A 14,122-nucleotide genomic window follows, 5' to 3' on the forward strand; every position below is an offset into this window, starting at 1 on the left:
TCACCCCTCATAGAGTGCCATTCGTAGGGGTGATAGCATGCTGTAGTCATCACTCTCTCTTCTGCTGACAGAAAGATGAGAAGGTTCTGTCTCTCCAGGTTTCCAGGGAGCAGCTGAAGCCAATGAAAATAGACTTTTTAGGTTCAGTACTGCACTACTAAGTCTGGCAGAGATCCCAGATAAGCTATTGGGAGTTCTGATTAGAACAGAATTTAGATTAGGACCAGTGTGTGCATTTAAATGTAGATCTTCTGGTTTTGCTCCCCAAAAAATGCAGCACTGAGCTGCTCTGTAAGAACTGAAAAGCGAAAGTGAAAGGTGATAGAATGGTTTGGGTTGGATTGGAAGAGACCATAAGATCATCCAGTTCCAACCCTTACCTTGAGCAGGGACACCTTCCACTAGACCAGGTTTCTCAAAGCCCCGTCCAACCTGGCCTTGAAGGCTTCCAGGGATGGGGCATCTGCAAAGTCTTTGGGCAACCTGAGCCAGTGTCTCACCACACTCACAGTAAAGAACTTCTTCCTAATATCTAATCTAAATCTACTCTATTTCAGCTTAAAGCCATTTCCCCTTTTCATATCCCTGCATATGCTTGTAAGAAGTCCCTCTCCAGTTTTCCTATAGGCCCCTTTTAAGCATTGGTAGGCTGATATAAGGTCTCCCCTGAGCTTTCTCTTCTCTAGTCTGAACAACCCCATCTCTCTCAGCCTGTCACCATAGGGAGGGTGTTTTACTCCTCTGATCATCTTTGTGGTCCTTCTCTGGACTCACTTCAACAGATCCACGTCCTCCTTATACTGGGGGCCCCAGAGCTGAGCACAGTACTTCAGGTGGGATATATAGACATTAGAAGATGTTTCTGTTACTTAGATTGGAGCAGTCTAAAAGTAGGTCTCATGTAACTGGTGAAAAGCCAGTCTGGTCTATGAGAAACTTAACATGAGCCAGCTTCAGTGTGCTCTCACAGCCCAGAAAGCCAACTGTATCCTAGGCTGCATCAAAAGGAGCATGACCAGCAGGTCGAAGGAGGTGATCCTGCCCCTCTACTCTGCTCTTGTGAGACCTCACCTGGAGTATTGTGTGCAGTTCTGGTGTCCTCAACATAAAAAGGACATGGAACTGTTGGAGCAAGTCCAGAGGAGGGCCATGAGGGTGATCAGTTGCTCAATTTAAAATTAATTAAATATGAAGGCTTAAAGTTCTTTAAATTTGATCTACTTTAAATTTTCAACCATATCTATCTTAATAAGCATTCGTTATGCAATCACTTAAAAGCGATAAGTATTCTGCTAAAATTATATGGATAAGAGGGATAGAGTTTGTTGAAGCTCATCCAGAGTGCATTGCGCCCAGGCTTGCAAAATACTGGAGTACCAAAAATAAGCTGGTTTAAACCACCCCAGAGTAATGGCTTGCTATGTGACAGCAGTTACTGAGAGATGAATTCGCTGAATTAACTCATGTCCTGTGTTTTGATTGTTAAAATATACCCAGCTTTATAGTGCGCCACTGAAAATACTGTACAAGCCAAAGAGGCTAATCTCCAAAGCTTTTTTTTTTTATTTCACTGAACAAAATCCAGAGTTCTGGAGAAGATGAAACTGTGGTTCTGCCTCTCCACAGAAAAGATCTCTATTAGATAGTAACTGGCTGGGGTTTTAGTTCATTTTCAGAGTATCGGGTTAGTCTAGACAGTCATCTGGGGGAGTGTTTCTTGCAAGTTTTTTTTTTCCTCCTAAGACCACTGTGTGAAACAGTTGTTTTCTTACATAGATTAACAGTTAATAACAGTGCATTCCAACTGTATGTCTATGGTTTTAATAGGGTTTCTGACTGCTAAGGCTTTTTGCACGTTTTCCATAATTTACATAGGAATTAGTCATGATTTTTTTCCCCTCCTTTTTTTTTTTTTTTTTTTTTTTTGTGAATATGGATGCATTCTGAAGGTCTTTCTAAAATGGCTGCTAAAAAGAATACAGTTAAAGGGAGAGACTTCATGGCTGCAATCATTCACTTCTACCTAACTTCAGCAGAGACTACATTGTGTGTTATGGTGCCTAACTTTGTTCTGACTCTGGGTTGTGGCCAGCTCGGGGCTAATATGCAAGTATCATCTCCTTTTATGTTTTGCTTCTTATTTTTGACCTCGCAAAGTAGTACACAGATTGCCAGAAGGTTGAAAAAAACATTATACTGCTTCTGCACCTACCACAAAAGTTTAAGTTCCATTTAGCTGCTTTAAAGTTTTGCAGCTGTAGAAACCTGTACATTTAACCTTCAAATTGTCCTGCCTGCTCATTTGCACTCAGCTAACAAAAATATGTCCCAACATACCATGGTGAGATCAGAGTGTGGACATCTTCTGCAAACCATTCTCTGTGTGGGTGTAAAAGGAGAATGTATAAAAGCAGTATAATAATCATTAGCGGGATTAGTTTCTGGAGTGAGTCAAATGACACTGAACTCTGAAGGAGGAGGTGAGGTTGGGGTGAGGGAGTTTTCATTGTGCTTTTTATACTATTCTTCAACACCCTTTAAGGTTTATCACATCTGCAGACCTAGATCTTTTATTTTCCACTTCGCTGACAAGGCATTCTGTTTCTGAGGTTGAGCTGAATAGCACAGATTTCCTGGGATAAGGAACCAAGAACCTGTCGAAGATGTTATTCAGGTTTTCATATTAAGGTTCAGAGAAGTAGCGTATTTACTTTGCAGGCATATAGTAAGGTAATGATTTCTTAGTTGTTGGGATATGAAGGAATTAAACAATATAATATGCATTTGTCTGGCTTCCAGCAGTCCAAGTTTTAATGAGTAGTATCTTTTTCTTTTCATCATATGGGCAAATCTTGTCAATGAAACATGAATGCAGGGTTTTGTGCAGAGGACAGAGTTTCAACAAATGTAAGGAGAGTCCTTCCTGCCTTTGGAAATCAAGCATGCAACTGTCAGGCTGCAACAGAAAATCTTTCTTCACTCCCATGTTGTAACTACAAAGCTTTGCTGGTAGAACAGTGTGCACTTTCAATGAGGATTTAAATAGCCTTGGCTTTGCTCTCATCTTCCAGTACTTGGTGGACTTAGGTCTTACCCTTCACTGTATGGTGGAACGGAAAATCTCTGGCTTCCCTTCCATTAAAGTTTGGAGGTGTAGGGCCTGGGGCTTTGGGCGTGGGTATTATTTGTTGTTCTTTATTCTGAAGGAACCTAGTTGTGCACCAGAATGCCAGTATGGTGGGAATTCCTCTTAACAAAAAGGACAAACATAAGAGCAGAAAGCAGTAGGAAGCATGATATAGTTACTTCACTACTTTGAACGCTGTACAGATGACAGGAAGGTAAAGATGTAAGAAGCTAATTTCAGCATAGTGGTTGTGAACTGCTAAATTCAGAAAAACTCATTCTTGTGATTTCTTATCTCCACATACACTTTGAAAAGGGGTAATTCAGCCTGGAATATCTTGTAATAACTGATGATTAATATTTTGGTTTATGTCAGCTTGTGTGTTAAGTATTTCCTCAGAGAGGTATTTCATTAGATCCCCACTATCCAAACTCAGATGAAAACTTGATTTAGTAGCAGGGCTTGTTGAAGTGTAAGAAAAGATATACATTTAGAACAAGCTCCAAACAAACCAAAATTGGAAACCTTGCTGGAACCAAGATTCAGGCATATTTGTTTCCCAGCTTTTATTTTACACTTCTAATTTTGTAGCTGCCAGTGAATGATACTGCAGTTCCCCATGGCAACAGTTTCTTCCAAGAGGTTTGTATGTATATGGAAATACTTTGCTTCTGAAAACACCTAAATTCCATAAATAACAAAACCAAAGTATTTCCATGTTTCTTTCTCTGCTTTTTGTGTGTGTATTTTTCAAAATGTTTTGTGTCTTTACTAGAAGCATTTTCCCTAATGTTCAGATTTATTACACAAATTTGCATTGCATTTCAGAAATAGTTAATTATTTGTTACTTTGGCTTCTTTTACCATGTGCATAGATGTGTAAAAATGAATTATTTTTTATTTAAAAAAAGAAAATGTTTTAAGATCTGCCGATAACACTATACTAATACTTCATCTGCTTAATCCTGACATAATATCAATTATATTAAAATGTGTGTGTAAACCCTGGAATGCTGTTTTTGGAAAAAAGCTGCTTTTGCTGTTCCAACAAGAGGAAAATGAGAATGTGCTCAGAATGGACATGACAGCTGTACTGGTGGAAACTGGAATTTTGCTAGAAGCTACAAAGCCTGCATAGATGGCTGCATTGAACATGCTTTTCTCCTCTTTCATTGAGAACTGCCCTCCACTTCCTTTTCTGTTGCCATGTGTATATTAAGTTTCCTAATCAATGATGGGAATTGTGTGATGGAAAGTATTGCATTGTAGGAGCTGGTCAGAAATGGTCATGTGGGACCGGTAGAACAGTAGTAAAAGCTCAGCCAAAAAATGAAAGCTGTCAGCTGTTTAAAAATTGTGCAAGCCTTCATGATTTATTTGACATAAACCTTTTCCGATTAAATGGCTCTTCTTCACTATTACATATCAAAATAAATTTCATAAAAATCATTGTTTCAGACAATGACTAAAGAACCCTGTGGGGTTGTGTCTCAACTTCAAGTTAGCTACAATTTACCATTCAGGCTTTGTTTTAAGTGAACTTCTTAGTCTAAATAGCTGTACTGCCCATAGACTCATTTTTTTCCAAGAGAAATTAATAGCTTTGCCAAGTCTCTTTCATTCCCTGAGAGACTAGCTCTCATTTGCAGCCAACAATCTTTTTTCCATAGCTTGTTGGATGTCACCTTTGAAAAAAATGCTTTTTATTTATATGAAGCCTGAATCAGTACAATCCATCTAACTTCTTGTTACCTTTGAAACTTCCCGTATCATGAGCCCTCAGTGTTGGCAGCTAAGCATTACTGTAGAAAGAACAATTTTCCTTATTAGGATGATTAAAATGTTGAAGGAAAAACAATTTTAGACAATCTTTAATAAAACAAACATATGTACCTTTATAGTGTTTAAATATCTTTTTGCATACTGTGACTTATGATCTGCAGATGTTGGGAGTTGAACAAGAAGAGTAATATTTGCATATGCATATGTTTCAGATTTTTGGTCTGAACTCAAGTACAGCTATGAGTATTACCAACCCTTTCATACTCAGATGAAAAGTTAATCAAGGAAAGCCCTGGTCTCCCGTTTTTTTGGAAGCACAAGGTCTTGGCAGTGCTGTCATTTATGCAGAATCAGTGGGAGAATGGGGTATGCCTTTCTCTTCCAATCCTGCCGGTATTACTCCAAAGTCTCATATTGTGGGATTTCCCATTGCAGGAAGATGGAGCACAGTTACAATTTTAATTATTGAAACGTTGAGACTTCACATTGCAGAGGGGAAAACTCAGGTACAGTTTCTTTTTAAAATCTCATCAGTAATCAAGGAGCAGGTGCTGGAAGAAGCAAAAATACATATTTCAGGTTTGTGGAGACCTCTGAATGTTAGTACAAATTACAGAGAAATTTGCTGCAGCATCTTATCAGAGGTGTGATACAGACAATTGCATCTCAAGCATGTTTCCTGTTGGAGCATTTTCTAGCAAGGTGAATTTAACTTCAGATCTTTGCTGAAACAGATTTAATCTCTCCATTCTCGGTGTTGCCTAATGTGGGGTACAGAGTCTTGCGCTTTCACACACTGCTGATTTTTCTTTCGGAAACCAGCTAAGTTTCTGGTAACTCTAACAGCAGGTACTACTTTCCAGCATTCGGGTCCCATGTTACATTGTTTATCTAATAATGCCGATGTATGAAATTGATTTTAGAGGTCATTAATGGTAATAAGCTATTTATTATACTTGAGCCTACAGGTTGAAATTACTTATTTTCTCATCTTCTCATGAATATTTGCAGAAGTACTGTAAAAAGTCTTTATGAAAGGCAAATTTGCTTTGTAAGGAAGTAAAACATACTTGCCAAATATTAGGTTTGTTCGTTAATTGATGGGGATGGGAAGACATCTCACATCTCCTTTACTCACTCCTTATGTGATTCATAATGATCAACATGCTTAATCTTTTCAGTATTTTATTTTTAGTAATAAAAGTATCACTATTCTGAATAGCTTAAAGTTAAAAATATTTACTTCCAGACACGTTACTTCCTTGTTCAGTTATGCTTCTATGGAGTTTTGTTTATATAAGAGACTTCACAATTCTTCCTGCTAATCTTTCTAGCATTCACAGACATTAAATACAGGATTTGTGATACTATGCTGCTCCAGCACTACACAGCTTTTTTATTTTTATTTTTTTTTTTACCTTCCTTGAACTTTTACATAGGCTTTATGTAGGTGTAGAAGACTACCACTGCCCCACAAATAGTACTGTTGGGCTTCAAAATATTTACAGAAACAGTATTTTGTTATTAACAGCCTTCAGTTAAAATTTCAGTTTGCTTTCTCATGAAAAGAATCTTCAAGTGTTCATGTTCTTCCAAACAACTTGCAATGGGCATTCTAATATGTCTGTAGGTGCCTTTTTTGCTTTTTGCTTTTTTCTTTATATCTCACTTTTCCTCTTTTTAATTACCTGAGAAGAGGTAAAATTTTCATGAGCAGGAGTAGTTAGTTAGCACAGTATGAAACTGTGGAGGCTAAGTGTGACAAAATTCAGATAGAAACTGGATTCTTATATGTGTACCAAAATATTTTAGTGTGTTGTCCTGTATGACAAAATGGTAGCTGGGATGTTAAACACAATGTTTCAGGCTTTTGACCTAGTGGGTGTTAGATACCAGCGAAAACTTAATGTGCCAGACAGATTATCCCATGTCTACTTGCAGCAGACTTTTTACACCTTCATCTGAATCATCTAGTTTTGTCAGAGATACAGGAAGAAATACTAAGTAGATGAATATTGGACCATACCCTACACTAGAACTCTTAAATTTCTAGTCCTTGTGGCAGGATCCCTGTCAAATCAGCTTTTTTTAAATTACAGATGGAATTATTCGAACAGACTTAAAACTTTCTAAAAGGAATTAACTAAAAAGATCCTAAAACCTAGGATAGCTGGATAGTCCGATTTGTGAATGCAGAATGTGCTTCTGTGAAAGAATAGAAATGCTGTAGTAAAGTTTAGAATGCTTACTATTTCCATGGTTTTTTTTTTATGTTGATACCAAGAAAAAAGTACTTCTTATTAACTTCAATTATATTAACAATTTAGATTGTTGATAAAGGTTGTCATTCTTCAAGTCAATGAATATAATTTGTTGAGATTAGAAGAATGCATAACATTGTATGTGTTGAAAATCACTTTCTGTCACCAAAACATTTACCCTTTCTAAGCACAAATGATTTATAACATATGTTCTAACACATGTTCTTTCTGGCAAAATTATTCCAGCAGCAATTCTGGGAAAGGAGCAAATGAAGAAATACCTAACAATCAGATTAAAAAAACAATATGGAAAATAGGATTGGTTCATAAACTCAGGGTTTTTAAGATCAGATGAGGCATTATGATACTGCCATCTGATTGACAGTATAAAGTAGACCATAGAATTGTACATGGTAATTTCAGAATCGAATCCACAGCTTCAGCTGAAACTGCGACATACCTTCAGAATTTCTCTCTGCCTCTTGCTCACTTCCTCTTTCTCCCTACCCTGCTTCTGGGGGGATGGGGAGGAGAATAAAAAGAATGTAAATCCTACGGGTTGAGATAAGAACAATCCAGTAATGAAGGTACAATACAAAACTACAGCTACCACCGCCAATAATAATAAGGGAGCTAGCAAGGAGAGAGAATGTAAAACTAAAAGGAGAAAGGAAAATAATACAATAAACACAAGTGATGCAAAATACAAATTGCTCACCACCTGCTGACCAGTACCCAGCCTGACCCGAGCAGTGATCTGGGCCTTCCAGGTAACTCCCTCCAGTTTATATACTGGGCATGATTTGCTGTGGTATGGAATACCCCTTTGGTTAAGTTGGGTCAGATGTCGTGTCTCTGCTTCCTCCTGGCTTCCAATGTTCCTCCTCAATGGCAGAGCATGAGAGACTGAAAAGTCCTTGATTGGAGTAAACAGTGCTTAGCAACAATTAAAACCATCAGTGTTATCAGTGTTGTTCTCAGACTAAAGTCAAAAACACAGCACTGCACCAGCTACTAAGAAGGAGAAAAATGACTGCTACTGCTGAACCCAGGACACACAGATATTTCCTGTTTCTGTTAAATGAACCAAGTATTGGTAATATATTTTGCAAAGGGAATAATATTGCACTGACCATAAACTAAACCACAAATTTCACCTCCACATGAGAAAGATCTTTATGTTGAGGATGGCAGAGCACTGGAACAGGCTGCCCAGGGGGGTCATGGAGTCTCTCTTGAGACTCTCAAAACCTGCCTGCATTCATTCCTGTATAACCTGCTCTAGGTGGTCCTGAGTTGGCAGGGGGGTTGGACTAGATGATCTACAGATGTCCCTTCCAATTGTAGTGATTCAGAATGGCATGTAGTTTTAGTATGTTTGCTTCCTGTAAGTGAAAATACACTGTGACTAGAGACCTTTATGTAAGCAGCTGTACTTTACTATTAGCCTGAATACACCTGTCTTCATTTCAAGCTGTAAAATCTTACTTTTTGCTCTTAGAATAGAGCACCATCCACTACTCAGACTCTTTCCCTTTGTACTTCATTTTGGATGAACTGAATGGATAAAGAATTTTAAAATGTCAGTCATCAGGATCCATAATTTATTTTAAAAATTCAGCTCTCTATGATTTGGTATGGGCCTTGGATGTAATTAAACTGAGACCATTGTAAAGCTGCTTGTCTTCCAATATGTTGGATGAAAGATTACTGAAACCTGTTTCTAATGAACAGGATTTTGTTTTTGCAATGTACATACTTTACTAAAAATATTATCTTTGTGGATTTGTAGACACAGACAAAGCTCAAATGTATGATTCTGAAGATTATTTTGTAATGAAAGTCAAGAAAGATTAAAATACGTGGTCATTAGCAAGTATTTAAAAAATCTTTTACTGTTAGGCATCTTTGCTGTGGATACTTACGTGCTTGCTCAACTTTATTTAAAGTGAACAGCCCAGTTGAAATTAATTGTCAATAAATAACTGTGTGCAAAAGGCTTTCCCAGACTGATATCTGAATGAACCTTATCAAAGATAGGGAGCAGAACACTTACTTCTATTTGAGTTACCTTTTACTTTAAGAGATTTTTTTTTTTTCCTTTCCAAACATGTCAAAGCTGTTACTTTTATGCTTCAGGGTGAAAGTATCAGATTCTAGAAGGCAGCGATTGTCCCATCTGTAGCTTGGTTGTGAGACCAACTGCATACTAAAGAAAATGTGTGGAAGACAGTGTGTGACCCCATACCAGGACTGGAGTCTGTTTTGAGTAGGAAAAAAAGATAGGACAGGATTGTAAGGAGAGCAGCCATACCCCTTCTTTCTTGTTGTCTTCTTTCATGTGACTGAGTCTGAGTTTAAGCTTTGCATGTTCTTCTTCCCCCACCTCTAAAAGCTTACGTAATGGTATGAAATTTGGCTTAGAACAACCATTTGTTTCTCATTTTTTCCTAGAGAATTTCAGTTAATTGTTGTTCCCAGTTTATGTGGCCTCATAAAGTCAAAAAGTCTTTATACAGGTCGAACCTTAATGAGTTAACTACAGGAATCTGACTAGGAGTCTATTTTCATGTAGTTTGTGTGCTACATTCCATGTGCTCAATATGGTTTGAATAGGTTGTTTTATCTCCTGTTATACCTCTGAAGATAAATGGTGGTTTACCAATTAGTTCTATATGGTTAACACTATTTTGCACTAAGCATTCCAGCAGGAATGTTGATTCTGTGACAGTCGCCGGCATGGACTTTGATTGATGTGAACAAATGTATGCCTGCTGTGGTTTGTAGTTCCCTCCCATGAATTGCCATGAAGTAACTTATGAACAAGTAAACCAGATCCAGTCCTTGTTTGCTTAATCTGATCTGCTGTTTTGATTGTGTGCTTGTTCGTTCATTTGTAAAATTCTGTCAGGTATTATGGATTTTACTGAATACATTGTCAGCGCACAGATCAGTTTTGAGTCCAGCTGCCCTTCATTACTTGCATCTATCAGAAGTAATCGAGAGATAAGACAACCTTGTGAAAATAATTATCTTCAGTGGAAGGTGTAATGCTGCTTCTGTAAGCAGTAATAGATTTCCAGGTCCTTTTGGAATTTTCTTAAGATGGGTATCTACTGGATTAAAACTTGATTCTTTCTGTAGATACTAGTACACTTTCTTGTATAATACAGTGATCTTTCCTTTTTTTCCAGATTACAGAACAGGACCATGTTTCATGCAAGTTAACAACCAGATGTGTCAGGGCCAGCTGACTGGAATTGTTTGCACAAAAACACTCTGTTGTGCAACCATTGGGCATGCATGGGGTCACCCCTGTGAAACGTGCCCTGCTCAGCCTCAACCTTGTCGTCGTGGCTTCATCCCTAATATTCGCACTGGAGCATGTCAAGGTAAGTCTGTGGGTTTACATTACACGACTATTGTGTTGCTGATAATGAGTCTTGGAAACCTGCAGTCCACTTAAAATCGCTGTTTTCCTCGCATGTGTTTTGTGTCTCACTTCTGATAAAGTTCAGATATGCTTTGCTGCCTCCAGATTTTAGCTAGTGTACATACAGAAAAAAACTCAAATGCCTGTATAAAATGAATGCCAATCAAGGAGCCACAAATACAGAGCATAGAAAGGCTGAGATATCTGTTGAGTACAGCTATCAAATACTGCAGTAGAGCAGCAACCAGGCAACTGGCTTGTATTGCTGTAACTAATATATATTTCATTCATTCTACTGAAAAAAATCACTATTTCTTGCTCCTGAAGTGGTTTCTTTGTGGTTGGGAGTTGTTATGTAGATGTTTTATTTTAATTCTGTCATTTAGATAAAGCCCATAGTGAACCATCTAGATGCTGTGTTTGGATTATTTGTACAAGGCTAGTAAAATGCATGAGTAAGGAAGGACTTTGGTCTTCTATGTTTGTATTCATAAAATGTTTGAGAAATGGAAAAGCCTTTTTGCCTTATCCAGTATCTGTTTCTGTGATGCTAAGAAACTTACTGCTCTTTCTTTTTGTTGTTACTGGGATCCACCTATCTTGAAAGGTAGGTATCTGTTCTGCTCTAGCTTCTTGGCTAAATTTTAGAACAAACTGTATAAAGAATGCTTTAAAAAATGGTACTAGAACTCCCAAAGGAGGATGCACTACTTTTCTGTTACAGACTGGTTTCCCTGACAGTTCTGCCTACTTAAGTAGTGCAACATATGAGGCATCCATTTCCTAGGGCAGAATGGAATGGGTGCAGGCAGGTGGCTGACAGACAGGTTTCCCAGGTTTCATTTTTCCACCAATCAAATTTGGGATAGGCGTATTTGTCACTGTACATCCGTACCATACCTGGGAGTGTCTGTGCCACCAGAAGAGTATTCTTTCCCCGTATGAATAAAGCTTGATGTATAATATGAGACCAGAAGGCCTGTTTCTCTTAAGGTGGGTTGATAAGTTTAAACTCCCCACTTTTTGGTTTTGACCTAAGTGAATGTGGCAGGAAACATCTTGTATTTGAAACAAAGAAATTTTAAGTGAGTGTGGGAGTCACTGTTTTGCCACTTCTAATTTGAAGCATTCAGTGTCCCCCAGAGTACTGATACATTTTTTGCCTGGATCTGGCATATCACAGTCTTGCATTCTACAGGAAACAGAGATGTTAGGTTTTGATGTATTAAAGTGGGATAAATGAAATCCATTGTGTGGGATAGTTGAATCCAAGTCCCATGTACGGGTGGTGTTAGTAGTAGTCCAGCCATCTACCCCTTCTGTGCAGCTTTCACTCAAGCACATGGGACCTGAAGCTAGAGGTATACAACAGGCCAGACTGCCTTTTGTGGTATGGAGGGGAACTGCTGCTTTAAATTGTTTGCTATTGATATGTCAATGCCTGACCATAGATGTTTAAAAGCAAGCTCTCAGCTAATGTTGGAGTGACAATACAGGCAGAAAATACATGAGCATTCATGTCCACATATCATTCAAATTCCATTACCATTTGCAAGACTACATTACTTTTAAGCCCTACCTGAGTGGAAGCATCTGTCTGTGCATTGGTGCTAATGGCAATCAGGAAAAAGAGGCCAAGCCACTTCGTATTGGCATGCTTCAGGTACCTGTGATGCTACTCAAAGTGCAACTGGTTGGCCATATGCTACCAGCAGCAGCCCTACACCATGCCCTTCCAGAGCAGAGCTGTGGGATTTACATTCTTCCAGTTCTCTTTCACATTCCTCTGGGAGCCTTGTGTGTGTGTGTGTGTGTGTGTGCGCGCACACGTATGTGTGTAGAAGGGAGGGAGTGAGAAAGTGGCTGCGTGGTTCTGAGTTACCGACTGGGCTTAAACCATGACCTCTATGCCACCACTGAACATAGAAATCATTTGCTGTTTCCATCTTAGAGCTATGGTGTTGAATGCCAAACAGCTGTGCCAAAAATAAAAAAAAAAAACCTGCATGAACCCATAATGACCTGGTCAGTAACTAGGGTCAAACTTCTCTCCCTCCAGTAAGACCGCATAGTATTCTTGCTGTGCTGACAGCATGGCCTCAGCAGAATACGATAACCATGTACCATACCAGTGAAACATATTATGCTGTTCTGAGTTGTGAACTCATCCATTCCTTTTGTACAGAACAGAAAAGAAAGCAGACTTGGGAGGGAAAGGCCAGACAGTTACCCCTGTATCCATTTGTACAGAATTTTTAGGGTCTTGCTGTCAGGAGTCTGAATGCTCCAGATGATATTATGCATGCTCAGAAGGAGGTGTTGTTTAAGCCCCTTGGTGGGGTGGTTGAAAGATATTGCTTGCCCAATCTGCAGGGCTTGAAGCAGTCTCTGGAGAGTTGATAGGTTTGGCAAGGGCAGTCCAGGTGGAAAAGCGTAACCAATCTGTTAATCATATCTGTGCCAGTGGAAATTTAGTTTGGCCAGGGCTGTCCACAGGTGGCTTCCCAATCGTAAAAAAAGCCTGTGGAGCTATAGTGCCTCTTTTAGGTTAGGAGCAAAAGCAATTTTAACTCAGCAATGTCACTTCATCAGGAAGATGCAACACCACCCACACTGAGAGGTTTGCCACCCACTGCTTGAACGTGAACACATGTGCATAGGGAGATACCCAGGGTTGCCATTAAGGCAAGAGGTGAAACAAGAAATCTGGGCTCCAATGTCAATCAAACATCTTACAGGGAATCTATTAGGGCCCATGTGTAGCCCTCTTGGTGTCCCACTCAAAAAGTTTAAGCTGACATAACTGGAACACAGGGGAGGGTATGGGCACTACCAGTTTTCTGCCAGTGGGGTAGAAGCATGCTGAATGGTGCCTAGAGCCTCTCTGGTGTCTCTGTAAAATAATGGATTGGTGGATAAGCGGTCTGCATCCTTGACACACTGCCTGGCTTCACAGACAGCTTGGACCGTGGCCCTTAAAACTGCTAGTGGGTTTCTTATGCATTAATTCTAGTGACAAACCTAGTCTAAACCTTCCCTCCACCACCTGGTTCTGAAGTCTTTCTGGTCTCTCATCCCACCTGAGGATTTAACCTGAAGTTCCACAGGACCTTGTTTGAGGGTTCTGGCCTCTTTTGGGGGTTTTGGTTGGGTGACATCTTCATTGCACCCAACTAACATAGCCGCCTATGTTAGTTGATTTATGAACTTCCCCCAATTGTTTTGCCCGTTTTGCATTGCATGGGTAGTAATAACTAAGATTAATTTGAGGCTGAGTCCCAACCTTTGTTTGAGTGGTCCTTATTTATTGAGGTTCAGGATCAGATACAATGATGAATCTGAAGCTTTTCATCATTATTGTATCACCTTGGATCAAAAAACTGTTCAACAGCCAGCTGCACTCATCCATTAGCCGATTCCTGAGCAGAGCGAGCATGTATACGTGGTTGTTGTACTCACTCCAGTTTAGGGACACCCTTTGCCCGATAGGTGGCTTGGATGGTCAGGGAACATAGTGCT

The 14,122-nt window shown here is 39.2% G+C and overlaps 1 protein-coding gene across 1 annotated transcript in view; it reads left to right on the forward strand.

Annotated features, from left to right (window-relative positions):
* FBN2 (fibrillin 2) overlaps positions 1–14,122 on the forward strand; it is a 157,922-nt gene that overhangs the window by 22,088 nt on the left and 121,712 nt on the right. The window contains exon 6 of the mRNA XM_057404425.1: positions 10,365–10,562. Within this exon, the coding sequence (XP_057260408.1) occupies positions 10,365–10,562 (198 nt within the window). The remainder of the gene's footprint in view (positions 1–10,364; positions 10,563–14,122) is intronic.

The sequence above is a fragment of the Pezoporus wallicus genome, unplaced genomic scaffold, assembly GCF_028554395.1.
Source record: "Pezoporus wallicus isolate ANWC-B61680 ecotype Strahan unplaced genomic scaffold, APGP_CSIRO_Pwel_v1 contig_7293, whole genome shotgun sequence".
Taxonomy (NCBI): domain Eukaryota; kingdom Metazoa; phylum Chordata; class Aves; order Psittaciformes; family Psittacidae; genus Pezoporus; species Pezoporus wallicus.